Raw genomic sequence first — 27,668 nt, 5'->3', positions numbered from 1 at the left:
GAATTATGAAAAAAAATACCAATTTTTCTTTGTAAAAAAATATGAGACTTTAAATATGAATTTTCAATCATTCCTTGATCTGAATAAAAATGTTTTACTTGATTGAAATTCATATATAATTTTAAAAAAAATCTGCTAAAATACTTGATTTTTTCATAGAATAAATATCGAATCACGCAACCTCGACACATTTATTCCTTTTTGTTAAACTTTTCAGGTAAGTTTTAAAATGAATTGTACTTTTGAAAAGAAATTAAACTCAATAAAATTAAATTTGAGCATATGAAATAGAAGAATATTTAATCGCATTTCATTTGATTCTTATTTTAGGCATAAAAATAGGCATATGAAAAATGTGGCTTTTTACTAAAAAAAATCTCAATTTCCATAAAATAAGAATCAATTATTAATCATAATTTTTAACAACTGCCTGACTGATACAGCATGTTCTTCTAAGGGAGATCTATCTGTCAGTCTGAACAAGACTCTTGCCGTCTTTCTTCCATCCTCAATCCTCGTCACTCGGCCCATCCTCAAACATCTCATCAGCGGATTGGTACTCGTAACCAGAACTACATCTCCATCAGCTAGTGGCTCTGCCATCTCATCCTTCCACTTGGACATCCGTAATATCTTCGGTAGGATCTCCTGGCGGTAGGCAGTCCAAAACTGGGCAGATAAATCTTCCAACAACTTCAACCTGGAGGAAATTTGGTCCTCCGGTTTCATCGCCACATTGCACAACGGCTGGCGGTCAACATTTCCCAGCAGCTGGCCAGGGGTAATTAGCCGCCAATTCTCCACGTCGTTCGCAGCTTCAATCGTCAGTGGTCTGCTATTCATAATTTTACTGACCTCCGCCAACAGCACCAGGAGCTCGTTGAAATTAACAGAACTATTCACCAACTTCTTGGACAGCAATCTCTTGGTTAATCCCACCATTTTCTCAGCCTGCCCAATATAATGGTGGGCTCGGGCCGGGATCTGAGACCAAGAAAACTCTACCTGGCTGCCCAACCTCTGCTCTAAAACCTTGCGAGCACCGGATAATTGTGTGCCCATGTCGCTTACTATGATCTTCGGCAAACAATGAACAGCCTCCAACTTGCGCAGGGACAACAGGATACTGCTGGTATCATACTTTTCCAAGGCATCTAACCACAACGCCCCTGAGAATCTGCAGACCACCACGAACACCCACACCTTCTTCGTTGCTGTCTGACTCCTCGTTTTGGCGGCAGCTCTCCTCGTAACCAGCGGACCCATCAGGTCGACTTGCACAGCTTCAAAAGGCCTGCTCGGGACCAACTTGTCAGGTAACACCTCCTTCATGGTAGCACGACATTCCTTAGCCCTCTCAACACTGCAGGGCCAACATTTCTTCACTTCCATGATGGCCAACCTCCTTGCCTTCACAATCCAGCACCAACGGCGGCTCTCAGCTAAAGTTCCACGGACACCAGAGTGAAGCTCAACATGCGCTTCTCTCATAAAAACAGCAGCTAACCAATTACCAGGCTCCAAAATTATTAAACCTGGCATGTCTTCAAATATCATTTTACGGCCGCCAGTAATGGCGTCAATGACTGGCTGTCCTCGACCAACCATTTTAAGAATCCTCATCTCCCTGGTCATATAATTTCCACCGGGACCAACGACAGGCCAGGTCAATGATACTTCATGCACTAATGGATTTAATGACGCATAATTGCCTTTAGCATCATTTATCCACTCGTCCTCTTGGCTTCGGGACACAATGAAAAGTTCCGCCGCCGCCATAAAATTGTACAAAGACGGCTTGTACACAGCATCTGCAGCTGCTACATGACTACCAGCGGCTGTAGCCTTACCTTCTTGTCTGCTCTTTAGCTTCTTCAACCAGGTGTTCGCAACTTGCAGGACAGCTGCCATAATACGTTTGGCCTGTCCAAATGACCTCCTGTGCTTAAACCTAAAGACATCTTCAGCGGCTTCTCCGGCAACTTTCATTGAACATAACTTAACCATTTTGGTATTCAACTCCTCAGGGGGTAAAACCTGCTTGACTTCTTCGGCAGTTTTCACCGGCCACGCACTTTCATCCTGGCGCAACCATTCTGGGCCCAATCTGTACCTGGAACCTGGTCCCAAATCTGATACTTTGCAGGTGCTTCTGGTGCCCAAATCTGCAACGTTTTGCGTCCCCGGGACCCACCTCCAGTCATCCTTGTTGGTCGCAGATTGAATTTCTCCAATACGATGAGAATTAAATGTGTTCAACATAGCACTGTTGGAAACTATTTGTGATAAAACACACGATGAATCAGTAAAATACATCACTCTGATAACATCAAAAGGCAGGGCATCTCTGACGGACTTTGCCAACCTTGTGGACATCTGGCACCCCATCAACTCAAGGCGTGGAATTGACTCACACTTGACCGGCGCAACTCTTGACTTGGTGGCTAGCAGAAACGTTTCAAAACCTTGTCTAGTTGGCCACCTCAAATATGCATTAGATGCATAAGCCTCTGATGACCCATCCGAAAACATCATCAAGGATGGAAGGCCAGTTGGTTCATCCGGGACCACACAACGGTCAAACTCCAATTTAGCGACCTCAGCTCTGTCCTCCAGCGACTGAACAAGTTCATCCCGTAGACTTTTTGGAATGAAATCTTGCCAGCCCAAATTCAGCAAACAAGTTTTCCGCAGGACAAGTTTAATTCTCAACAGAATAGGGCTGCAAAGCCCGATCGGGTCGAAGGTTTGGGCGGCGAACCTATGGACCATCTTCTTTGTCAGATTCTCGTCCAAGGCGTCCTGGAGGTTGTACAAATCAGCATCCTCTTTCACCTTCCTTCCCTTGACTTTACCATCTTGGTTGACTCTTGTGGCGATGGACAACACATCGGTGGCTGGCTTCCATATCAGCCCGAGAACCTTGGTATGCTGGCAATCATCTCCAGAATAAATGACTTGTTTGAAGGAAAAACTACCTTTACCGATAATCCTGTCGGCCTCTTTCATCATCTCCTTGGCTTCTGGCTTCGATCCTGCTCCCGAAATAACGTCATCTATGAAGCTGTGCTTCTCAAGCTTGACTGCAACTGGAATCTGAGGTAACTTGAATTCCTCATCAGGGTAGGTAGGTATTTGTGGCTCCTTCCATAATTCAGGTTTGGCAACAATTTCACTACCATTTATTTGTCCCTCTCCATACATCTCCTTGACCTCTGCTTCACTCTTTCCGCCGAACAGGCGGGACGTCAACTTCAGGGCTGTAACTGCCAAATTTCCCGCAGCTAACTCGCCGAAATTTACAACTTTGGTCAGGTAAATTTCAAGTGGACCATCTGGCGTCGGGGAAAATAAAACTCTCTTCATCTGGCTGTCGAACTCTGTGGCCAGGATGGAGTTATAAAACTTGGAGATATCCGCGGTTATACCAACCTTGTAACCGCGGAAAAGCATCAAATGATAAAATATCTTCTGCATTGGCGGCGGGCCTCCCAGCATTATGTTATTAAAACTGGTACCCTTGAACGTCAGAGAACTATTGGCACACAATCGCATGGGTGTGGAACTTGAATCCTCCTTGAAAGCAACCACTATTGATGAACAAGACTTAGGTCCTTCATACTGCAACTCTTCAGGCGTGGCTTTTTGGAAAACGCCTCTTCTTATGGCGTCGTTGAATACCTCCACATACATTCCATAGGTACCTTCCTTGACCATCCTGGCACGATCCTTTTCAGCAATTTTGCGGGCTAAACTTTCATTGTAGGGTAAAGTGTGAGGATCTTCAATATAAGCATATTGACCTGTCCACTTGTTGGACTGCAAGTCTAGGGTTAAACCTGCCTCAATTATCCTCTGCCTCTCACGCTGGTCCCAGGTAGTGCCGTCGGCCATAGCCTTGCACTCTTGACAAGCAGTACATCCTGGACAAAGTGCCTGCGGCTGTATGCCAAACGATTCAGACGTCAGAAAGTCTGGCAAAGTGCCTCCACTGACACTGACAGCCTTATAAGCCGACTTTTGATCTCCAGCTCCACCATCAGCACTCGTACAGATAAAACCACTACCAAAAATGGTTCGCCACAACATAGACTGGCCCACTTTCTGGTAGGTTGAAGGAAACACGTCAGGATGTGTATTTCCAATGATGATATCTAAGCCTCCACTAATATATGTAAACCTTTCTGGCGGCATTTTAAATATCTCGGCGGCAGTTTCGGGGTGGACCGAGCGCATCTCGTTGGCCCCGCCGAGGGTAGGCATGACAGCTGCCTCAAACTCCCTCAGATTGCCGTCCCTATCCTTCAGATAAAACACAACATTGCGGCAGGAAGACTCACTGCCATCAGCTACAGAAATAGTTGTATATCTGCCAGTAGATTTCAGCTTCAACTTGTTGGATAACTTCTCAGACACAAGTGGCAAATTTGCCCCGGAGTCAAACATTACCGTGGCGTGGCAGGTGCCGCCGCCAGGTGCTACAACAGGAACTAACTGAAGTAAGAAGGTACAGGGGCTGGGTGCAGAACTTGACTTGTAGACTGTATTCACACCAGCACTAGCCTCATGGAGTAACCTGGAATGGTATCTGTCGCAATTATTAGTACCACAAACACCAAGCTTCTCAGATTTATTACACTTGTCAGCAGTATGGCCGTCGCACAAGCAGAGTTCACATAACTTCTTCTGCTGGACAATTTTCTTTCGGTCAACCACATCCATCTTCTTAAACGTGAGGCAACGGAAAATCGGGTGTTTCTCCTTGCAGCTCTCCACAGGACATGCACTGTTCCACTTGGAAGCCTTGCCCTTTCCAGCCTTTCCATTCTTATCGTCGCTGCGGCCAGATACTTGCGCGGCGGCAGCTCTATCACGATTTCTCTTGCCGGCGCCACTATCATAGGACATATCACCGGCCAACATGGCACCTCTGGTCCTCTCCAGCAGTTCAACAATCTTCGGGATGTTTGGTTGGTTCATGCTACCAAGCTCCATCATAATTTTATCCCTCAAATTTTCAGGGCACTTGTCTTTAAAAATATGAATGAGAGTTAGGTGGTTGTAATCCTTAGCTGCAGAACCAACGATGGCTTCTACCTCCTGCATCATGCTCTTGAAGGTAGCAATTGCGCTAACCACGTCCACAGGTTTATCCACAGGTTTCATCTTGTTCAACTTAGTTAAAATCCTCATGAACCGGCGAGTGTTTGATAAAAACATCTGGTCAAGAAACGCCCATTGTTCATTGTGATCTCTAATCGCTGACACTTGCTTGCGTAGTTCCGGGTTGGTTATCACCTTCTCCATACACAACATCAGGCTTAACCTCTGGTCAGCAAATCCATAACCAGAGCATAGATCCTTAAAGACCTGTTTAAAGTTTGGGTAATCCGTGTCAGTACCGTCGAACGACGGCAATAAACTGTTGTCCCAGCGCCCATACTGCGGGTTGGAACTCCGAATATCCACGGCAGACATACTTCTGGAGAGCATGGCAGGTGTCCCACTCTCATCCAGGTTAGATGAACGACGTTCCATCTCTCTAAGCCTTCGGTACATATCACGTACTTCTTGGCGCAACTCCACGGAAATTTTAAGCACTCCCATGTCCATCTTCACCTTCTCAATGACGTCGAGGTTCCTGGCGACAGTGCTTGACCTCGCGTCATCTGAATCATTGTCAAGCCAGTACAGAATTTTTGTACACTGCTCCAACGACGCATAAACTTTATCTGCAACAGTTTTTTGCTCACTAGCTTCATCCAAATCACGCTTAAACTCGCGCAGCTCACTAGTCTCCACGGCAGGTTTTAGACTTTTTATTAGGTCAGATTGGTCCTTGACCTCACTAAAAATGTCACGAATTGATTTTACATTCACATTTTCACATGAACTAAAACTTTGGCAGGCTTTTAGATTGTCATAAAACAATTTTAACTGTTCATCAAAAACTTCTAGCCTTTCACTGCCAATAGCGATAGCTCGCTCAATTTTCTGCTTTTTGGTTAGTGGCATATTGATTCACTAGGTACTTATTTCACAGAAAAATTGTCACAGTTTATTGCATCAATAATTCACTAGATGCTATTGATCTCTTGATGAATGCTAACGCCTATTCATCAGATATTTTGAAATTGTCTCAACCATGACACTTTGGTTGAGCTTGGACTTCCGAATTAGCGGGAAGTTCACGAGATCAGTTGGTGAACAGACAAAACCCCCAATACCAGGAACCATCAAGATTCAACAGCAGGTTTGAATATAGATTTATTGATGAAATTATTTCAAAAGACCTGAAATTACAAGATCAATTAATAAACAGAATAAAATATTATTCGTTATCTTAAAACTTTGAGCACTAAAAAAAAATCTTTTTCTTTTCTTATGGTTAAAGAATCTTTGGAAACTTTGGCTTTAAAGGAAAATTATTTGGTTTAATAAATCATTGTTAAATGCAACAATAAGGCACATAAAAATTACTAAAACATATATTAAACATAATTAAGTTTCATGTTTAGCTGGCTAAAGCCTTTTTTTAAAACTACATATAATCGTCCTATTCACCATACTTCTTAATCAAATTAACAAATTCTACCTGAAGCTCTTATGGTTTCAAATCCCTGATATACTAGGGTAGTTCACACTCAATGAGACCAATGATAGGCCCAATTTTGTTCTCCGCAATCTTCACACTCTCATATCTCATTCAAAAGTAAGAACGTGCGCTTCAAAATAAACAAACACTCTATGCCGCGCCACATTATGAAAGGAAAGCCCTAAAAGACGACATTTGCGCTTTGTTTTTGGTTTAATGATAAGGAATTTAATTTCGAACTTGATAAACACAAAGCTTCCTCGAAAAGAGGTTAAGACACCGTCTTTAGACTATTTATAAAAAAGGGACATTTTTATTCATTGATGTTATATTTTTTTGATAATTCTTTTTTAAATTACATGAAAATTTAAATAAGATGATAGATTATTCATTTTTTAAGGACAAAAAACTTTCAAAACATCTTATTAAGTGTAATAATTAAACCATTATTCTTTTCTTTCATAGTAGTCCTTTTATGATGTTGTTATTGCTGCGCCTCTCTCTTGCATTTTAATCTTAAATCTCTATTTTGAAATCTACTCAACAAATAACAAATGGTTTTTCTGACTTAAGTACCTACAACTTAAAATCTTTCATTATTATCAATATAGATGATATTAAACAAAACTATAAAATTTTCAGACAAAAATGTACAAAATCAGCTAAACCTTTCCTGTATACCTAGCACAGCCAAACCAGGTCTTCCAGAATATTCCATGACGCCATTGCTTACCAGGGTAGACGAGTATACTGAGGTTAGTATCATATAAGATATCTTCCAGAATATTCCATGACGCCATTGCTTACCAGGGTAGACGAGTATACTGAGGTTAGTATCATATAAGATATCTTCCAGAATATTCCATGACGCCATTGCTTACCAGGGTAGACGAGTATACTGAAGTCAGTATCATAGATAGTTAGATAGATAGATATCTTCCAGAATATTCTATGACGCCATTGCTTACCAGGGTAGACGAGTATACTGAGGTTAATATGATACATAGATAGATTAATTGTTATATACTTATATAAAAATAAAATAAAATAAAACAGGATGTGTGTCTGTGGATCTGTACCTTAGGATCTTGCTAACCACTGAGCCGATGTGTGCTTCCTTGACAATTAAGCTTCCTATAGGTCCAGGGAAGGTTTACTTCCCCCACCCCTTTCCCTTAGTACACCAAGAGGACTTTTGGGTCATAGACTCTATTAGAAGTTTATTTATAGATAACATGATAAGGTAACACGAAAAACAAACAGAGGAACACCTTCTTAATCTATAGATAAAATAATGATAATGAAAAGCTTCATAAAAAAGAAGAACCATATCAGTCACATAGTTTGCCAGAGACTAAGCATAGATAGTCAGATAGACAGATACAATATTTACGAAGAGTTTTAGTCTACAACTTTAAAAATCTTTAAAAAAGCAACCTAAATATTGACCAACTATATCATTATCTAGGACACTCCGAGTCCAATAAGAAAAGGTTATACGAGTAAAAGCGAGGAAGACTTTCAGAAAAAGCAGCCAAAAGAAGCCAAGAAAACCATGAATAAGATAAAAAAGAACAGTCACGAAAACCTAGGTACTTCTTTATACAGATTTTTGCTATTTTCTTATGAGATTAATTTCTGATTTGTTGGACAATTTGAAAGCCCACCAAACCAGAGATTAAAATAATACTAAAACTTGAATTTTCTATAACGTAGGTATTTGAAATGTCCAACCAATTATATTATTTTTTTCTGATTGGTTGACAATTCTCTATAATACAATAGAGACCTGTGATTTTCAGCGTTGTCAAGAACCACTTTTAATTCAGTGGAAAAAATCGTTTTTTAAGCCATACTGGAATATTTTTAAATTCATTTTTATTTAGTCAATTTGCTTAAAGACTTTTATTTGGCCAAAGATTGCTCCATTGGTTTGCCTTTTAATAAAATATTTACTAAGGTAATGAATAAAAGAACAAAAGAAAATCTAAATTTTATGTAAAAAGTAGAATGATGGAGTGTTTCTTACAAGTCATAAATTCCACTTATTCTTCTAAACTTATTTCTTCCCATAAAATTCTAAATTTCTCTTCATAAAATGTTTATTAGTGTTCTAAAAATTTGCAAAATTTTGCACATCATATAATTAGTTGCTATTTGTTTCAAGGTTTATTTATTATAGAGATAGATTGTTGAAATTAGTTAACAAGGTTGTTAAATGATGTAAGAGGTAAATCCACCAAGTGCATTTGATGAGTTTAGCTACTTTGAATGATTATCCTGTAAATGATACTTTAGATATAAATTTAGCTTGATTAGAAATGAAGATAATTTTGAAAATCAAATCAAAAAAATAAATTTATAAGAACACTTTTGCAATTATAAATTTATCTTTGTCAACATTCAGTACTTAGGCATCTTACTCAATTATTAATTTAACTATCACAGCTAACACATTATAACACAAAACATATTAAAACAAGGATGACAACATCCATAAAAGCGAAGCACTGAAACGGTAGGACAAACGGACATTAACACTTGTATAGTATCTGAACTGAAAAATCGGAACATAAATGTATAAATGGACATACTTACATTTTTGGACTTGATTTTAGAGTTGCTTCACTTATAATATTGTTCTTTGTTGTCCCAGGAATCAATATACCAAAAATCAGATCAAACGGATAATTAAAACACTTGAAAATTTGTTGTTAAAAAAGTAGAAAAATCAACATGTTTAAAATGGACGTACGGACATTCTGGTAATGATTATAGAGTTGCTACGCTTTCTAAATCGTACCCAACTACTACAGGAATCATCTTGCAAAGTTTGAAATCGATAGGACAATTTTAACATGCCTAAATTAACGAATAAAAGCTATCTATCTCGGACGGACGGACGTACGGACGGACGGACGGACGGACGGACGGACGGACGGACGTACGGACGGACGGACCGACCCTAATTATAGAAAAGCTTCGCTTTTAAAAAGGTCTCTTATTATTGGGTAGAATAATCTATTTTAAAGGTACTCTATGGAAAACTCATTCAAATTGCTACACTTAACAAATCCTCTTTGTAGAAATACCTCTTTAATCATACACCTTGATTTGCCACTAATAGCTGAAAAAAGAAAATATAACATTTTTTTTTTACTTTGCCAACTTGTATTTTTATTTATTTTAATGAATTGTAAACCAAATACTATTTTGTACTGAATAAACTTAAGATATGCAAGATAAATTATTTAAGCAAAATAAACTTGTACAGTTTTTGAAAAGTATGTATGAATGAGTCTGCATAGTACATTACATTCTGAATTTTTTATTTGAAAATTTTAAAAGATTTAGATTTTCTTGTAAATTGTATGTACAGTATGGAATAGTATTTGAAGTTCACTATTAATAGCAAAAGATGACTAATTCTGAAAAATAAATATTACAGTGTAGACAAATGTAAAGGGTGTAAAGACTGGAAATCTATTTTTCTTGATTCTCTTATTGTTAAAAAAAACTTAAATCTAAGAAATTAGTTCTTTCCTATTTTATTTTTATGTTTCAGAACTAGTTTTCTAATCGTAACTTTTATCTAATTTCTAAATAAGTTAATTATTTTCTATTTAAAGATGAGGAACATCATGTAAATATAGGTAAAGTTACCTGCACATCTAAAATATAAAGAAAACCTAAGTTTTGGTCTTTGTGTAATTTTTTTAATCAAGGATGTCTAAAAAGAAAATAATTATTCTAAATCTTTTAACAATACAGTTTTTCTTGTTATTTATAATTATTTGACTTTTTTTCTTTCTAAACATCCTTGTAACCCCCTTTCTGCATTCTAACATGGCATATAACATACATATGAATATAAAATCAGAATAACAAGATTTTCAATACAATTGAATAAACAACAAAGCCACACAACCATTTGACATCAAAGAGCTGAAGAAAGAGAGAGTAGAATATGTTATGTTAAAAAGGAGATTGCATGAAAAAAAGGAAAAAAAGAGAGAGTTTGAAATATGAGAAAATGAGAAAGATAGAGAGAAATTGCATTTAAGAGCTTAAGGTTAAAATATGTGAAGTTTAATAGTGATAGAAAAGGAAAGAATATATAGGCTAGAAAGTTTTCAAAAGATATGTGCAGTTTTATTGCACTGCATAAGGAAAGGAAGAGAAAGCGATAAAAATTTGAAAAATATCGAGAAAAAAAAAGATTAGGATTACATGGTAAAAAAATTATTTGCATAAGTATGAGGGGAGATAAAGTAAAGTAAAGGAAAAGATAGTTGAGATAAAGAAAGAAAAAATCCTGTCTCAAAGGCTTTTACATGAATATTTTAAGATTGGATTTTGCCCTAAGGAATGGAAAGGCAAAGAAAATACCAAAACTTAATTCTCCTAAGACAATGTGGTTTTTTAAATTTTCATATCATACAGAGATATACACCAAAAAAATACAGAGTGGTTCAGAAAAGAATAAACAATAGGAAAAAAATATAATTCATTGAGAGTTTAATAAAAAAAAACAATGATCAAAAACAATCTGTAGTAAGTTAGATATACCTATAGGGCATAGCTGCATACCTAAGAAAAAGATATGTATACCTACTTACTTTTTATAAATTTCAGCCATTGCAATTGTGTCTTATTGCAAATTTCTATCAAAAAGTATTTCAAAAATTTAAAATTTACCTTTTTTTTTTACAAAAGATACCTATATTAACATACAATAAAGATTCTAAACATACAAGTCATTAAAATAAGGAAATTAAGAAATATGATAGACAAGAAAATAGTTAAGAAATGAAAATAATTTCTAAATTTATTTTTCTTGTTTTTCAACAAGAGATTAATCTTATATTTTTTAAATTTTATATTGTTTATCTGAATCATCATGTATATTGATTACCTATATATATGAATGTATATCAAATATAGTATGTATGATTGTGAGCATGGACTTTATGAAAAAAAATATTAATATTTAAAAGGAATATTAGAATTTTTTTTTAAAAATCCTCATTAAAATAGGTTTCTTATAAGTGGTGTTTGGTGAAATAGATTGTAGTACAAATGTTAGAGTTTTGTTTAGTTCATGAATATGTATTAATTATCATCTTGATCTGTCTAAGAAAAAAAACTTAAGTTCTATAAAGATCCCTTTTTCAAATTACTTTGGTCCCCCTCTGTCGTGTTGTTCTGTCCTCATTTTATTTTAAAATTCATTACTGCACATTCTTAAATATATATTTCACCAATAAAATAAAATGATTTGTGAAAAATCTGTTATGTTTTGACCTGTAGTGTCCAAACCTTTAAAAAATATGTCTTGTTAAAAAAAAAAGAAAAACAAGATAAAGATAAAATAAAAAGACATAAATTCAATTAAATGTTAATTGCACTTAAGATGTCTGTCTAGTGTGTATGTCTATATTAGATTGTAACTATTAAACTGCTACCACTTTGGAATATCTAATTTTCTTCAAGATTTTGGGTTATTATAGCTTTTAGTCTTTATATTTCATACATGTGAATATAGAAAATGAAAATCAAATATTTTGAGAAAATGTACTTTAGGAGATTTTTCCATTCATGGCCACATAGGATGATGGAAGAGATGTATCAAAAACCCAAGTTTACCTTTATTTTACCTATTCAGAATAACAAAAATTGCAACAATTTCTAATTTATAAATATAACAACTTCCCTAAAAAGTTGACTAGATAAGTTTTTGTTGGTGGGGGACCTATTTGCATTTCTAAATTTAAATATTAATCACAATTCTAAATATATAACACATATTTTAGACAAAATATTCATTGACTGTTTTAAAAAAACCTAAAGATTTAAAGAAAGATTCCTAAAAAATTTTTGAATATTTTATCTAAAAACTAAATTGAATGAAGTCACTTTATAAATGATTATTATATTATTATGATTATTGGTAGGGAGGGGTGGCACTTTGGACTGTAAAATTTACTAGCCCCTAGAATTTATTAACAAGTTCTGTCATTCGTTGAATTCGAGGTTTTCATAGTTTAAGGTGATTTAAGATTAGTCTGTGTAAAAAAATCAAAATAAAAACTTTCCCACCAACAGTTTTAATGTACATAAGGGGTAATTTTGTTTATAATAATTCGAGGGATAAAAAATATACCGTCCATTGTCCCATCCATGAAATCCCTAGAATTATTGATCAAATTAGATAAAAATGGAAATTTTATAAGAGGTTAGATTTTTGTGCGTTTTAGTATTTTTGAAATTATATACATCTCTAAAATTTGAAGCAATTATTTATTCAAAATTTTGCAAACCTTTACTTTAATTTCCATTTAGAGATCTATTGACCAATAATTATTTATAAATAAATTGTCAAATTTATTTTAACCTGTTCGCATAGCTTTTCTAAATTATATTTGTTTCCTTTTGACATGGATATGCCTTTGTGAAAAAAATACTTTGCTTTAAACCTTTAAACGTCACGAGAGGATAATGTTTTAACATAAACATTGAAAAAGTTGAATTTTTTTTTCATGTGAATATCTTTGTCTGTAATAAAAACTACACAAAGCCTTGCGGACCGGGTGTTGCGGATACTTCGCGTCTAACCCTAGTTTTGATACTTAATATTTAGCTTGTGAGGAAGGCCCTGGTATCTGTGCCCACCTTATCACACTCTTCTCCCTCCTACTCATTTTCTTCTCCCTCCCCATCTCCCTCTGCTTCGTCGTTAAAGTTGTTCAGGTCAGATTTTTTCCCTAGTAGCGAAGCTAATCTACAACTAGGTTATGGATGTATGTCCTTTCGTACCTCCTTATGATTGTAATATGTATACCCCTCATTTCAGATGGAATTCATTATTTATTCATCAAAAACAAAATAAGTTGACATCTTCTCGGGGAATAAAGAAATAATAATAAGAACTAAACAACAATGACAACATCCATAAGGTGCGTCGCATATAACAATGTACTTTGTTGTAATAGGAATCAGTATTTCAAAAATCAGATGGATAGAATAATTATTTCACATAAAACATGTTGTTAAAAAGGATTCTAAGAAACATGTTTTAATAGACATTCGGACTTTTTGGTAACGATTATAGAGTTGATACACTTGCTAAATCAAACCTAAGTTATATATAACAGTACACATACTTTCAACGTATTTTTGGTTAACAAGGACAATTATGTTGAAATTATACAGTACATTAAGAGATAGAGCGTCAGTTTATTTAAAACTAGCGGCTAGAAGCCACTAAGTGCACTTAAGGAAGAGGAGGGAGTTTTGACTTTTCCAATTTTCAATTTAAGTTTTAAAAAGAAACTGTTAAATTTTTTTTGGATGGGGTGATTTCTCTTGGGACGGGGGAGATACTCTCTCCAATAATAGTTGTAAACCTTTCCTAGACCTATAAGAAGCTTTAATGTAAATTAGAACCATAAAGGTTCAGTGGTTAGCAAGATCTTTCACTACAGACAAAAAAAACTTACTACTTTATATACTAGGATTTAGTTAATTACTCGTTTTAATATTTTTTTCTAAATATTTCAGGAATACGAGCGAGCCGTCATTTTCCGGTTAGGTCGTCTGCTGTCCGGTGGCGCCAGGGGCCCCGGAGTATTCTTCATCATACCATGCGTGGACATTTACGAGAAAATTGACATGAGGACTCAAACCTTTGATGTCCCGCCCCAAGAGGTAGGCGCATTGACGGTAAGCTCGGACACGTTCGGTTCGTTTACCGTTTATGTATGTTACATGCACTACAGTAAGCAATACTTGTTACTTCATCTATAATTTTTGATATTATTTACTGATTTTTTTGTCGGTGACTTCAAATTTGTTAAATGTATGTATTTGAAGCAAAGCTGATAAACAATTTTTATACTGCATTTTTTTAATATAGCTTAGTAATGAGATTCTTTTTTTCTTACCTACTGTTTGAACTTAAAAGCAGAAAACTTTAAAATTTATTATAAAACAATAAAATTCAATGGCTTAAACTTTATTTCATCAAATTAGAGGACTTAATGGGATCTGTTCTAAATATATAGTTTCATATTTCTAAGCTTTGCTACTAATAGAATCGATTATTCTCTTTTTGATTGATAAAAATGACAAAATTTGAAGTCACCACACCAAAATTCGAATCATATAAAAATAGATACTTTTCATACTTCATAAATTAAAAAGGCACATTTTGAAACACTTACAAAATTGCAAATAACACAAAAATTCTTAAATAAAAATGCTTATAATATTTCACTATGCTTAACTTTCTAGCCAAAATAAAATGTATATTAAAAGCACCGATAAACGTCGGCACTTAAAAGATAAGCTAGCACTTTAAAAGTATAATAGGTAGTTGACTTATTTAAACAAATTCTAACATATTTAGAAAAAGTAGATAAACTATAAAAAAAAAAATAATCTGTATATACAGCAACTTTAAAGGCTTTTTACGGCAAAAAATTTTAAACTTTGGATCCCCTCATTTTACTACTTAAATTTTAAAAAATACATTTGATTACCCCTTCAAACCTTTGAAACCCCACATTTTACCACCCTAAAAAGAAAAAAGCTTGAACGTCCTTGTGTTCAGCTTAATATTAAAGATCACATAGGTATAAATTGCTTAAAAGTCAAGAACCCAAAAAATGCATAAAGAGAAAATTCGAACAAAAAGATAGTACGATAGTATGTAAGCTACGCGCTCTCTATGCACTACTGATTCATGGCTACTTATGTCGACTTTTTTGACGTATTTAAAACAGAATCTTTTATTGTAAGCCGTTATGCCGTAATCAGCCTTTGCAGTTCCAATTTACAAGTAAAATAAAAATGACATTCATCATTCTTATTTATTAAACATTATATAAATATTTGACTACTTTTTCTGTATATGTTAAGAAGGGAAAGATTTTCTTTATAATTTTTGTAAGACCTAGATGTTAAACGAACCGGACACGTTTTTCATTCAATTATTTGTGTAAAAAAAGTATTTTTTTGGTAGATTCCCTTTTAGATATATTTTGTACCTTTTTTTATTTTATTTTTAGGGTTAAAATTGTTTCAACCTCACTTATTTTTTAAAAAGTTTCTAGATACCTTATTACTTTGAACCCAATTGTAGATTTGTTTCTTGATTTTTCCCCTAATTCCTTATATTCATAATTTATAAAAAGAAAAGCTTACTTATAGTCGTGGTTGGTCTGTCACAAGAAGGAAGGGGGCATTTTGCTTTTAAGTATACTGTTACCATAAAGTACTATCTTGATCTAACATTCGTTTGTTTACAAACTTTGGGGACTTCTATTAAATTTGTATTTAATTGTACAATTTTGCAGAGTTGAAAATTTTCTAAGAAACGACTGAGGGTGTAATTTAATAACTTGAAGTGCACCTTAATTTTGTTGTTTTCAAATTAACTCTTGTATTAAAACGTTTCTCTATTTTTGAAAAAATATCAATCTTATTGAGACTTTTCATATTTTTTTTATCAATTCTTGGGGGGAGGGGCATCACTCATCGAATGTCTTAAGAGGGAATTTGCGTAAAATTAGCTTATAAACTCTTTTTTCATTTTTCATAATTTAAACATCAGTCTTATAGCCAGATTGAAAAAGATTCTAAAAGATAATTGATAAAAATGGTTTTGGTTATTGATTATGCTGGTGGGTATTTGACTGTATTTAACTAAAATATGTCTTGAACTTCCTTTTTTTACCTAAACGGGTTGAAATGGAGAACAAAAAAAGTTGGCAACGTAAGACATCATACATTTCATGTTACTCAAAAAGTAACTTTGGTAATTTAAAAAAAAATATAATTACCTTTGTTTTATCAATCACTTTTTAGAATCTTTTTCCTTTGTGCGTCTAAAAAAAAGCAAAAGCTAACCACTTTTCTACAATCTATTCATTGTCATTTTTTGTTTACTCTGCTTGTGAATAAGCTTTAAATAGAATTATTTTTTAACAATTTAAAGAGAGGAGGTACTTTTGCCAAGTTATCTTAAAATTCCTAAAATAGTTAAATATCGCATCGTATTATAGGCTGATATCTGCGGATATCAATATAAGAATCATAAGATTTAAACAAGTTTTGTTAACCCCGAGGGCTGAAGGCCCAGGCTAACAAAACCGGTTTTAATATTATGATTTTTATTTTAGTATTCGTGAAAATAATCTGTAATACGATGCTATACATGATTTTTCAGTATATCTTACTGGTTCTAATCCAGCGGATTTCAATCGGTTTCCAAGCCATACTGGAAATGATAAAATCCAACTTTGTGTATGTTTGAACTCAACAAAGCATTCAATACCATTAAAAATCCATGTACTATTAAACTTTTCACAAGAACACTAAATTAAAAATGTAGAGATTACTAAAATCCCCTAAAAATGAATTACGATAACCATCAAAAGTATCCACTCCTCTGTTTAGCTGTTTCTAATTTTAATGTATTTATTTTAGATTCTGACAAAAGATTCGGTGACAGTGTTTGTAAATGCTATTATGTACTATAAGGTAATAATTATTTATCGCATCGTATTATAGACAGCTTTTTGCAGATATTAAATGAAAAATAAGATTTATATCAGTTTTGTTAGTCCCTATTGGCCGAAATAACTGGCTAACAAAAATGGTTTTAATTTTAGGATTTTGATTTTAATATTCGTGGACAATTATCTGTATATGCTGCTATAGTTGATTTTTTCTTTAGGCTGAGAACCGCTTCTAATCCAGCTAATATCAATCGGTTTCAAAGCCATAATGGAAAAATTATTTTAGTGTCGCAGCGGCTCTATAATTTACAATATCAAACATTGAGGAACGATCTGGTAGCCAGGATACGGTTCTCATTCGTTTCTGTATAAATATTCGGCTGTTTTGACTTTAAAAAAAATCTTTACATATCTGTTGTTTAATCTTGTTTTAAATAAAAAAATTATTATGTACTCCATCTAACTTAAAATTAAAAACGTAAACATATCTATCTGGACAATAAAAAAATATAACATACAAATACAATTAAAATTACTATAAAAATAATAAGTTGTGCCCGGGTAACCATGAATAGATCAGCACCATGTCTACTTTGCCCAATCATGTTTGATTGTCAGAGATATTTTAGTAGATTTTTTGGGTATAGTCCCTTTCGTAACATCGCACCTTATGGGGCGATTCTTCGTATTTTTCACAGTAGCTTTTCTCCTATTTATAGCCCCTGCGGAGGCTCTATCCCTGCGGGGCAATCACCTAACCCAATATAACCTAACCTAACCTAAAATAGCCTATAAAAAGCCATCTAAAAAATACGACGAATCGCCTCTTATAGGGCGATGTTACGAAAGAGACAATTACCGATTTTTTTAATGAGCTTGATAATAAATGTAAATATCTATTGTGTTGACTCTCCCTCAATGTATATTTTGATCCTTGTTAGATATTATAATTATTTGACCCTAGAGGATAATACTTGGAATTGAACTCGACACAAACTTTCAAAATTTTCTGTCTGTTCTGTTCTAAGATATAGGGACAGATAAATAAAAATAAAATTAAGGTTGCCTAAAGTAAAGTTTTAACTAAATGTTTTGTAGACAAATCGGTGGTTTCTTTTAAAGTGCTAAATAAGCACACATTCCAATCACATATTTTTTTAGAAATAAATATCTTGAAAATTAAGGGGATAGTTTATTCTTCTTTATTTGGGAGACCCTAACCCTGGGGAGCTATCCATAATACCCATAATATCTTAACCTAAAAAAACTTCCAAAAATTAGCGGGGGGGTTTCGTGCTAGACTTATTGTCGAAAAATATTAAATTATATTTTTACCCCAAAAAACAATCTTCTATACCAAAGCAGGAATAGGTATAACCAACAAGCGAAAAAATTCTTAAATAATATTTGGAGGGCAAATGGAGAGGTCGTCAGTTTTATGATGTGTTGCCCCCCAACGACAGCTGAAAAACACGTATAGGTTTCGTGATTTTTTCCTAATTTATTTCAGTGTTGGTATAAGCTGATATTAAAGTAGTGTCCAATATTTTACATATAAAATATAAAAAAAAATATTTCTATTTTAAACTGTCCTATCCCTGTGTGTATGATTTAGTTCAACAATTGGACACATTTAATCAGGGTTAAGGGAATATTAATGGTAAAAAGAAATATACTTTTTTTGTCTGTGACATTGTTAACTTTGTTCAGAGATACATGAATAAGATATTTAAGTACAATTTTTCATAATAAGTTTCGTTGCATCAAAGATGTTTAGGGTAAATTTTGAATTTAAAATAAAAAATTTTATTTTATCCCCCCTCCCCCTTATAAGGACTTTTTCTATTTGGGGGGGAGGGGATAAAAATTGTAAATCTAATTTTTTTTGTGGGGGGGGGGGGTAATTACACCTTTACCCCTCCCCCCTTAGCCGTCCCTGTTCCCCCAAATTTATATTATCACTTGCAGGGTAAAATTTACTAATAGTTAAAATTGGGGGTGACTATGTTCTTTTTAGGGGGTAATCTTTATATAATAGAGGCAAGGACGTCCAAGTTTTTTTTATTTTTGGTGGGGAGGGGGTAAAAATTAAAAAAATATGTTTTTTTTTTGAGGGGGGGGGGTAATCACACCTTTATTCCCCCCCCCCCATAGCCGTCCCTGTTCCCCCAAATTTAAATTATCACTTCGAGGGTAAAATTCAGTAATAGTTAGGGCTAACTGACACCCACAAGATTTTTTTGAAAGGGAGGGGTAAAAATCAATTTATTTAGTGTTACACGTAAAATTCTCTTAATTTGTAAAAATCAGTTTTGGGGAGTAATTTCCCTCTATAACAATTAAAGGGCAATATAATGGGGAAGGGTAAAATCTAAAATATTTCCAAAATTTTGGCATTTCGATTAAATCTACCCCTTTAGATGTCACTGTTGGCGGCAAGAGAATGCCAGCTATTACCAATTTGGTAGATATCTTTTCCCTACATTCCATGCTTTCTTTTTAGCGAGACCAAAAATAATAAATTCTCTAACAATTCTTAATTCTCAACTGAACACTTGAGATTTTTCTTTTGTTTTACAATTGGTTAGATTTCTTGGAAAAATTGAAAAGCTGGGTTTTTCCCTTTTTCAATCTAACATATAGAAAACTAACCCCATTTTTTAAAATTAAGAATTAGATGATTATCATTAAAAACCAATAAAATACGTAATAATAAAAAAGATAAAAATAAATTACTAGAGAAGCTGAAAGTATATTTTTCCAGAAAGATTTTAATAATGCTGACTTTTACATATTCTTTTAATGGATTGGTTTAAGGAAAGTTTTAGGCTATTTAGCGAGTATATACCAGAAAAAAAAATGCATTTCAAAACTAAAAGAGGTTGGATGTCAACAATTCATTGGAGCTAGTAATTACAACAAAACAATAATTTCAATAAATATAGCTTAACATCTAAAGCACAAAACTAACATTTAAAAAAAAGTTTATCATAAAAAAAGCATTCTGATTTTTTTATGATTTTAAAATCTCAATAGATTTATTATTACTTGGATCTTACACCAGATAATAATACCAAATTAAAATGAAACTTTTAGCGGGCTATAATCACGATCCCAACCCCGACCCTCATTTACTCCATCCCCTCCCTTCCTAATGAATGAAAAAAAACTAACCAATAAATAACAGGGGAAATACCAACAATTTTGCTCCTATCATAATATCCACATCCATAACTATATGGTTTTGCGATGCTTGAAATTACTGATTAATCTAAAAGGAAATACCAAGAAAATCTATATTACTTTTTAACGAAGGATCGAAAGAAACAATATAGGATAGGTGAACACATTTAAAAATAGATTTTAGAGATTTATAAGTTGTATCAAATAAAACCTTTGCTATTTTAAATTATCCCACCATCCCAAATAAAGTAAAAATTAACAGTAGTTGCCTGATATAAGAAAAACAGAATGTTTATCTATCTGTCTGTAGCCTACGATTTCACTAATTAATAGACCGATATGGTTCTATTGCAAAGTGAAGCTTCTTAAAGGTTCAATAAATGACTATTTTGGGGGAGGATACATCTACACTCCCCAATTTTTATTTTTACTTTAAAAAAAACTAAAATTGAAAGTTAGAGTTGACTTACTCCGCTTCCATAGGAGCGTATAGACAATTAGAAGTTTATTAAAAGGTTTTTAATTAAGATATTCAAAAAAGAAAATGCAACCATGCAAAATGTAAAATATTATATTAGAACTCAGCAAATATCAAAATTGCAGGAAAATATTTTAAAAAATATGTTGACCTGAAAATGGCTGACTTAATCATCTCTACCCTTTCCAGGCATACATGGATGAAACATTGGAAGATGTTTGAATCATTACATTGTTCTTAATCTTTTTTCTGAAGCGGGGGGTGGGGATGCAGCCACAACACAATATCATACACAGTTAGGACTTCCAGACAAACGTCATACAGTCGTCGTCTGTTGGGTGTTACTTAACAGAAAATGAGAGGTTTGGCTTCCATTAGTTTACATTGGTTGTTGGAACATGGCAGCCTCGTAAGATGTAATCTAGGTAGACTAACATTTTATTTAGACCATACATGCTCATCGAATTTTGACTATACAAATCTTAATATCTATTTATTGTATCGAATCATAGTCAGTTGTCTGCAGATAGGAATAAGAAATCATGGGATACAAATTTTGTTCTCTTCCTTTTTTTTGTCTTATAAATTGGTATAATCTAACATGATCTGCATTATGACTATATTATACTGAATTGGTATTGCTTAACTTAGATTTTCTTCTTTTTTTGCTAAAAACTTTCTTAATAATTATGTTACTCTATCTTTTTAATATTAATAATTTGTTTTCTGTTTTCTAATCATTAACATTCTACAATTCATTGGAAATAATTTTTCTTTCTTTTCCTTAATATATCTTTTGAATATATTTATGGTTCTGAAATAGATATAGGAAATCTAGATGCAAATTCTCTGAAACAGCCAACAGAAATACGAACCCTGTAAAAGTGTCGGAATGATTATGACATAAGAAAAAAAAATAGCCAATGAGAGGTCAGTATTGACTAATGGTAAAATTTATAGTGGCTTCTCATTGGCTAATTTTTTTTCTTACGTCATAATCAGTCAGACACTATTACGAGGTTCCAGAAATACAGTTACTTTTCATTTCATTCACGTTATGAGACAACTATAAATAGTCGCATTGCCTAGCTTAAAGCTTTTCAGGGGTAAGTTATACTATATAAAGATTTCTTTGCTCATATAATGTGAATCATATGACAAAACATGTTTGATAAGTAATCTATGAAAAATTATTTTTCGGAAAATTATATTGTTGAAAATATTCGGTCGCATTATTGAAATTAATCGTATTTAACTATAAATAAACAAAAAGTATTTGTCTGCTAGAAATCCTTTTTTTAAATTTGACGGATTTTGGGACCGATTGACCATTTGGATCCTCTCTATTTATTTTTTCTATCTATCTATCTGCATCTCCATAACTCTTACTGACATAGTATTTTCTAAATCAATTATCTAGTGTGTGTCAGAAAAACAGGGAAGGGTAAATATAGTTTAAATGGTGCATTGGGAAGACAAAATTCTAGTCTCTACAGATGGCCCTACCCCTTCAGGGCCATATTCAAACTGAGTGATAAAACCCGTGGGACTCTTTATCTTTACTTAACCCAATATAAGGGTAAAAAATGTTGGTTTTTTTCAAGTTCGATTGCGGTTCTTTTATTTGCTATTTGAAGGAAACCCAGGTATCTAAAAAAAATCGACGTATATCCCCAATGGTAATACACAAAATTGCCCCTTATTTAGATTACAATTAGTGGTTGAAGCATTTTGACACTCAACTTAGGGACCCAATTAAAGTCCCAAAATTGTTGAGCCAACGAATAAGAAAATGTAAATACACAAAACTTTGAGGACTGGTGCAATAAACAAACCATTACCTCCTCCCTCCCTGAGGAAACCGTAATTTAATTATATTTGTCATATTCTACCCGACTCTGTACTTTACTAGAACTGTACAATAAACTTAATTAGCAGGTTACATAACCTGAATGAGAGGATATTAATATTTTTTTCTGTTAACATATCTCTTTCTGTATTACTGTTTAATTGAGGTTGATATTATAGAAGCAAGAGGGTTTTCAATTTACTGGCATTATTTATCTTTTTAGTGAAGATTGTTATGATCATAGATTTGCAACGATTTCTAATTGTACCATATGATTAAATGAATCAGAGTACTTTTTTTATAATCAATAGAACTATTCTAACATAATTGAATTAATCTTCAGAGCTATTCATTTCGGACGTACAGAACCTAAATGTGAAAAGCGTCACTTATACCCCATCTCTACTCGCACCCCTGTCTAGTAATAATCAAAAGAGAAAAATGGGGCTGGACAAAATTATTAGAAATTGTAGAAAAAAGAAAAGAATTATTTATATATTTTAGGAAATTGTATTTTTGATTTGATAGCTATAAGGCTATTTGAGTGAAAAATTGAGAGGGGGAAATAATTATAAAGGGTTAGATTGGTGAAATAAATTGATGCGGTCCAGGAAAAAGAGGATTTGATAGTCCAAAGATAGATTAATTGAAAGCACCAGTTTTTTTAGCTATTGATCTAGCACTGTATAATAATTATATCCTGGAAAAATTAACATTACAGTAAAAAATGGGCAATTTCCCTTGATGCCTTTTAAAGCACAGATCTCCCGTTCCTGAACACCAATTATGAAATAAATTGAAATAAGGGGTTGAGTTTTTTTTCTGCTGTTAATTTTTACCTTATTCTTTGTTAGGTTACAGGATAGACTCATATGGTAAAGGCACCGTATTTATGGTTTATTTCAAAATATTAGGGAGGGGGGTTTGTTTGCTCGTAGACACTTTAAGGGAAAGCCTCAAGGAACTTGCCTTGAGCAAATCTATTTATCTATTAACTAATATGATCATAATTATCATTGTAAATAAGAATAATAATATCAATAATAATAGACTTGCTTACAGGGATAAGACAATAGAAGCTTAATAAGTATGTCCTAGAGTAATTGAATCAATATATTTACCTAATTCATGTAATGCATAAAATATTAATATCCAAAAAGATGGACATTATGATAGGACAATGAAAGATAAGCCAAGTTCTGCTTTTTCACTATTTATTTTATTTAATTCATTTTGAGATCAGTTATGTACCTAACTATGTATAGGAATTAATGTATCTTTATTAGGATTTATTAGAGTGCTTATTAGGATGTACCAATAATTGATATATTATTACTTGGATGTTACATCGGATTTTCATGTATTTTGATAAACTTATGCTAGCAGCTGGCTAAATAAAGATAACCACCATCCAACCCTTTTATGAAATTACCTCCACTCCTACAAGATAAACAAACTGACCAATAAATGAGGTCTAAATTAGCAAGCTAAATTGATGATGAATTTTAACAAAATATATATCCTATATCCCTTGTACCAATTAATACAATAAAGTAATTTTATCACGGACAGTTTTCTATTGTAGATATATATTTCTAATAATAAAAAGATTTTCTTCGAAAAATACGATTATGAATGTGTAAAAAAGCTTATTAATATTTATATGACGAGTGGCAAACTAAGCAAGTCAGCAAATGCACATTTAGCAGAATTATTAAACAACAAGGACGGTGATAGAAAAGTTATTTATTGCATCGTATTATAGACAGCTTTTCGTTGTTATTAAATGAAAAATAATAAGATTAAAACCAGTGGGCAGAGGGGCTTAAGTGACGGCTTAACAAAACTGGTATCAATTTTAATGCTGTTTTGATAATCATGGAAAATTGTCTGTAATACTTTGTTTTCAGTATGGCTGAGAAACGGATCTAATTTAGCTAATATTTAATAGCTAATAAACGAAGCGAAACGAAAAAAAGCTTTTATGTTCATAATAAATCTTAAGAGATAGAATAACATAACAATTAAAACTAATAGTTGTAAATAAATTGAGGAGTACTCTAAAGCTAGATTCTTTCTGTACGTCATTTCTTTACATCTGTTCTTTTTCATAGATGTAATTTGTTAGGTTGTTACTGCTGCACTAATCATCCAGATCTAGCTTAACATTCAAGAAAATTTCCTAAAAGTACAGTACATAATTAGAAAGAAATATTAATATAATATTTGGTGGTAATTACATAAGAAATCCATCTAACCGATGACTATGTATTTTGTCTCTTGGGGAGGGAGGAAAGTAACTTAGTCTAAAACTATCCCAACACTTAAATTTGAAAATAATAATTAGGAAATCTTCATGGAACATATATAAAGGTTCCTAAAGTCGGTCTAGCTATTTACGAGATCTTAAAAGACAAAAAAACGTTACTTTATTTAAACTTAACAGCATATTTGTGTTTAGGTAAAAGATGCGACATCTGCCGTGGCCAATGTAGACGATTATAGTGGATCAGCAAGGTAATTTTATTTGTCTTTATGTCTGTCTGTCTGTCAGTCAGTCAGATTGTCTATCTGTCTATTTATCGTTACAAGTGTATACAATTATTGTGAAACAGTCAATAAAGTTTATTAATCTGTCTGACTGTCTACATCCTGTGAACTATATAGACGATTATAGTGGAGTTATCTATCTTTCTGTCTCTATGTCTGTCTTTTTACCTACAAGGTTGAAAACATTTAAGCATCGTTTAGTATTTTGTTGATGAATTAACTTTTAGATGATTGTTTCAAAATCAACAGCATTATTATTTTTAAATTAAAAATCTGTAGAAACATAAACAATTTTGACTTAGAATACAATATTTTGGTTGTTAAAATTTCAAATTATAGTGTAGCTTTGTTATGATAAATATTTGACATATTGCAGATAATGCACTTTCCAAAAACAAAACATGCTAATAATGAATCTGCTCAAAACTTTTCTTTCAAATCAGGAATAAAGGGATGGGAGAAGATATAAAAAATTTATATTTTGATAATTTAAGTTTTTCGGGGTTAACACTTTTCGTGTCTTGGTTGTTGTTTTAAAAGTTTGGGGTGGTGCGCATGAATGCCGCGTAGTAAAATATTTGTGATGCTTAAATCCCTGTTTGAAATAAACTTTTTCAAAAGTTTGGGACAAAGACTAATGACATTGAAACAATGTGAATGTGAAATTTTATAAAGTTTTTGATTAAAGATAGTTTTGAGGCGTCGTTTAAAAAATTTACAAAAAAAAATAATTGTTACAAAAGTTGAGCACTTCTTGTATGTCAAAGTTATGACAAATAATTAAGGTATATCTTTTTCATTATGACAAAAAAAATAAGGTTAAAAAATAGTGTATCTGTAATCATATTATAAAATTGTTAAAATCTAATAAAAAAATACAATAATTTTCATAACTACCAAAATTCATATATTATTACTGTTACTTATAAATGAGTTTTCTTGGAGCATAATAGCTCTAGAAACCTTACTTATATTTGAAATCTAAAATTAAAGTTTATTCAAATCATTAAATAAACTTTAATATTATATAAAATGTTTTCTAAGATAATATTATTTTCAAGGACTAGGTCAATTTGATTCATTTTCCCCTCAATTCTTTTTCTTTCACTTTTTTCATTTGTTTCTATTTTTCCTCCTCATCATTGTTCTCCTTACATTAATTAGTTCCCCCTCCTCTCTGGTTTTTAATAGTTACAATAGACAAATTAACTTTGGACTGACACAAATTTCGAAAAAATATTTTATAGCGTACCTGTGGCTAGATTTTTAGTTAGATTGACAATTAATCTCATTTTATTAATATCTATTTTGCTTTAAATTTGAATCTACATAACTTTTTCTGCTTGGATGAAACACAGGCTAATCTAATTCAACTTGGGCTGCAATTTGCCCATCTATGCGTTTGCATAAAGTTTCTATAGAACCTTGTTAAGATTGTGTCATAATTATTTTTTAAAAGAAAACATTAGGATTTTTATGTAAAGATATAATACATTTTCTTGATTAAAATTCCATCTTATGGCCTATATTCTGGTATCTATATTTTTATTGCTCCAAATAAACTCAATTTTGTTGCCTCTTTTAATCCATGGCAATAATTATGTTGCACAGCAAAGATATTTAGATCAAGGATGCCAAATTCTGTAAAATTTCATATGCAGAATAAGAAACATAAACCATTGGGACAATCCATCTACTCATACTATAACAAATTGATAATGCCAAATCAATGGATGAACACAATTTTACTTTTTAGCCACATGCATAGACATAGCTGAGTTTTTAAGATCAGGTGTTACCCTTTAAGATTGATTTGTTAGCACACACAAATTAAAATTTTTTTGACATACAAATACCTTCCATAACTACCCCTTGTTTATTAGAGAGAAAACATTTTATAAATGATTTCAAAAGTTCCTGGCAACCATGTAAATGTTTATTAAGAAACAACTTTACTTTCATTGGAAAACCAAGAGGCAAAGGCGAGAAAGGCATGAAAAGAGGGAAGAAAAGGAGAGATGGAAAACTAGACTTTGTAGATAGATTTCTTTTATTACCAAACTTTTTCCCCTCCTTTCTTCATTTTACTTTATTAGCTGCAAGGCAGCCCTATAATTCACTATTTATATCTTCCAGAATTACAAATATTTTCTATTTTCCATAACATGCAAACACAAAAAGAAATTTTGAGAAGAAAATATATATCATACATTTAAAAGATGTATTAAGTTAAGTAAATGAAAAAAAAAAATTTAAACACGTACTTATTCTTTTGGTTATTGTTATCTTTGTTTATTATACTAAAAGTATCTTTATTAAGAAGTCTGCTACAAAAAGCCAAGAGTCTACTCCAATTAATATTATACAATCTTTTTCAGTTCTACAGATATAATTAAGTCAGATGTTTATTTTTCTTTATCTTATTATGTATTCCAAACAATATTTTACTTTTTTCTAATTATAAGCTTGTTTTATTCAAGTGGCTTTTAACCT

General features: G+C 32.8%; 1 protein-coding gene and 1 long non-coding RNA gene across 3 annotated transcripts in view; one reads left to right on the top strand and one right to left on the bottom strand.

Moving 5' to 3' along the window:
• Window positions 1–6,254: 6,254 nt before the first annotated feature.
• Window positions 6,255–6,711, bottom strand: LOC145326157 (uncharacterized). Its single transcript, XR_013881781.1, has 2 exons — window positions 6,596–6,711; window positions 6,255–6,293 (listed from the first exon to the last, which is right to left on the bottom strand). It is a non-coding gene; the product is annotated as an uncharacterized LOC145326157 (long non-coding RNA).
• A 530-nt stretch (window positions 6,712–7,241) lies between these two features.
• LOC145326155 (band 7 protein AGAP004871-like) overlaps window positions 7,242–27,668 on the top strand; it is a 38,153-nt gene continuing 17,726 nt past the window's right edge. For both annotated transcript variants that reach the window (XM_080169301.1, XM_080169302.1), the window contains exons 1-7: window positions 7,242–7,350; window positions 8,064–8,187; window positions 10,225–10,248; window positions 13,236–13,345; window positions 14,156–14,302; window positions 17,084–17,137; window positions 25,087–25,142. In XM_080169301.1, the coding sequence (XP_080025427.1) occupies window positions 7,312–7,350; window positions 8,064–8,187; window positions 10,225–10,248; window positions 13,236–13,345; window positions 14,156–14,302; window positions 17,084–17,137; window positions 25,087–25,142 (554 nt within the window). In that variant the 5' untranslated portion in view covers window positions 7,242–7,311. The remainder of the gene's footprint in view (window positions 7,351–8,063; window positions 8,188–10,224; window positions 10,249–13,235; window positions 13,346–14,155; window positions 14,303–17,083; window positions 17,138–25,086; window positions 25,143–27,668) is intronic.

Source organism: Acartia tonsa, chromosome 8 (assembly GCF_053477335.1).
Source record: "Acartia tonsa isolate MP-2025a chromosome 8, ASM5347733v1, whole genome shotgun sequence".
Taxonomy (NCBI): Eukaryota; Metazoa; Arthropoda; class Copepoda; order Calanoida; family Acartiidae; genus Acartia; species Acartia tonsa.
The sequence above is the reverse complement of the archived record's forward strand: the minus strand, read 5'-3'. Positions and strand labels throughout refer to the sequence as shown.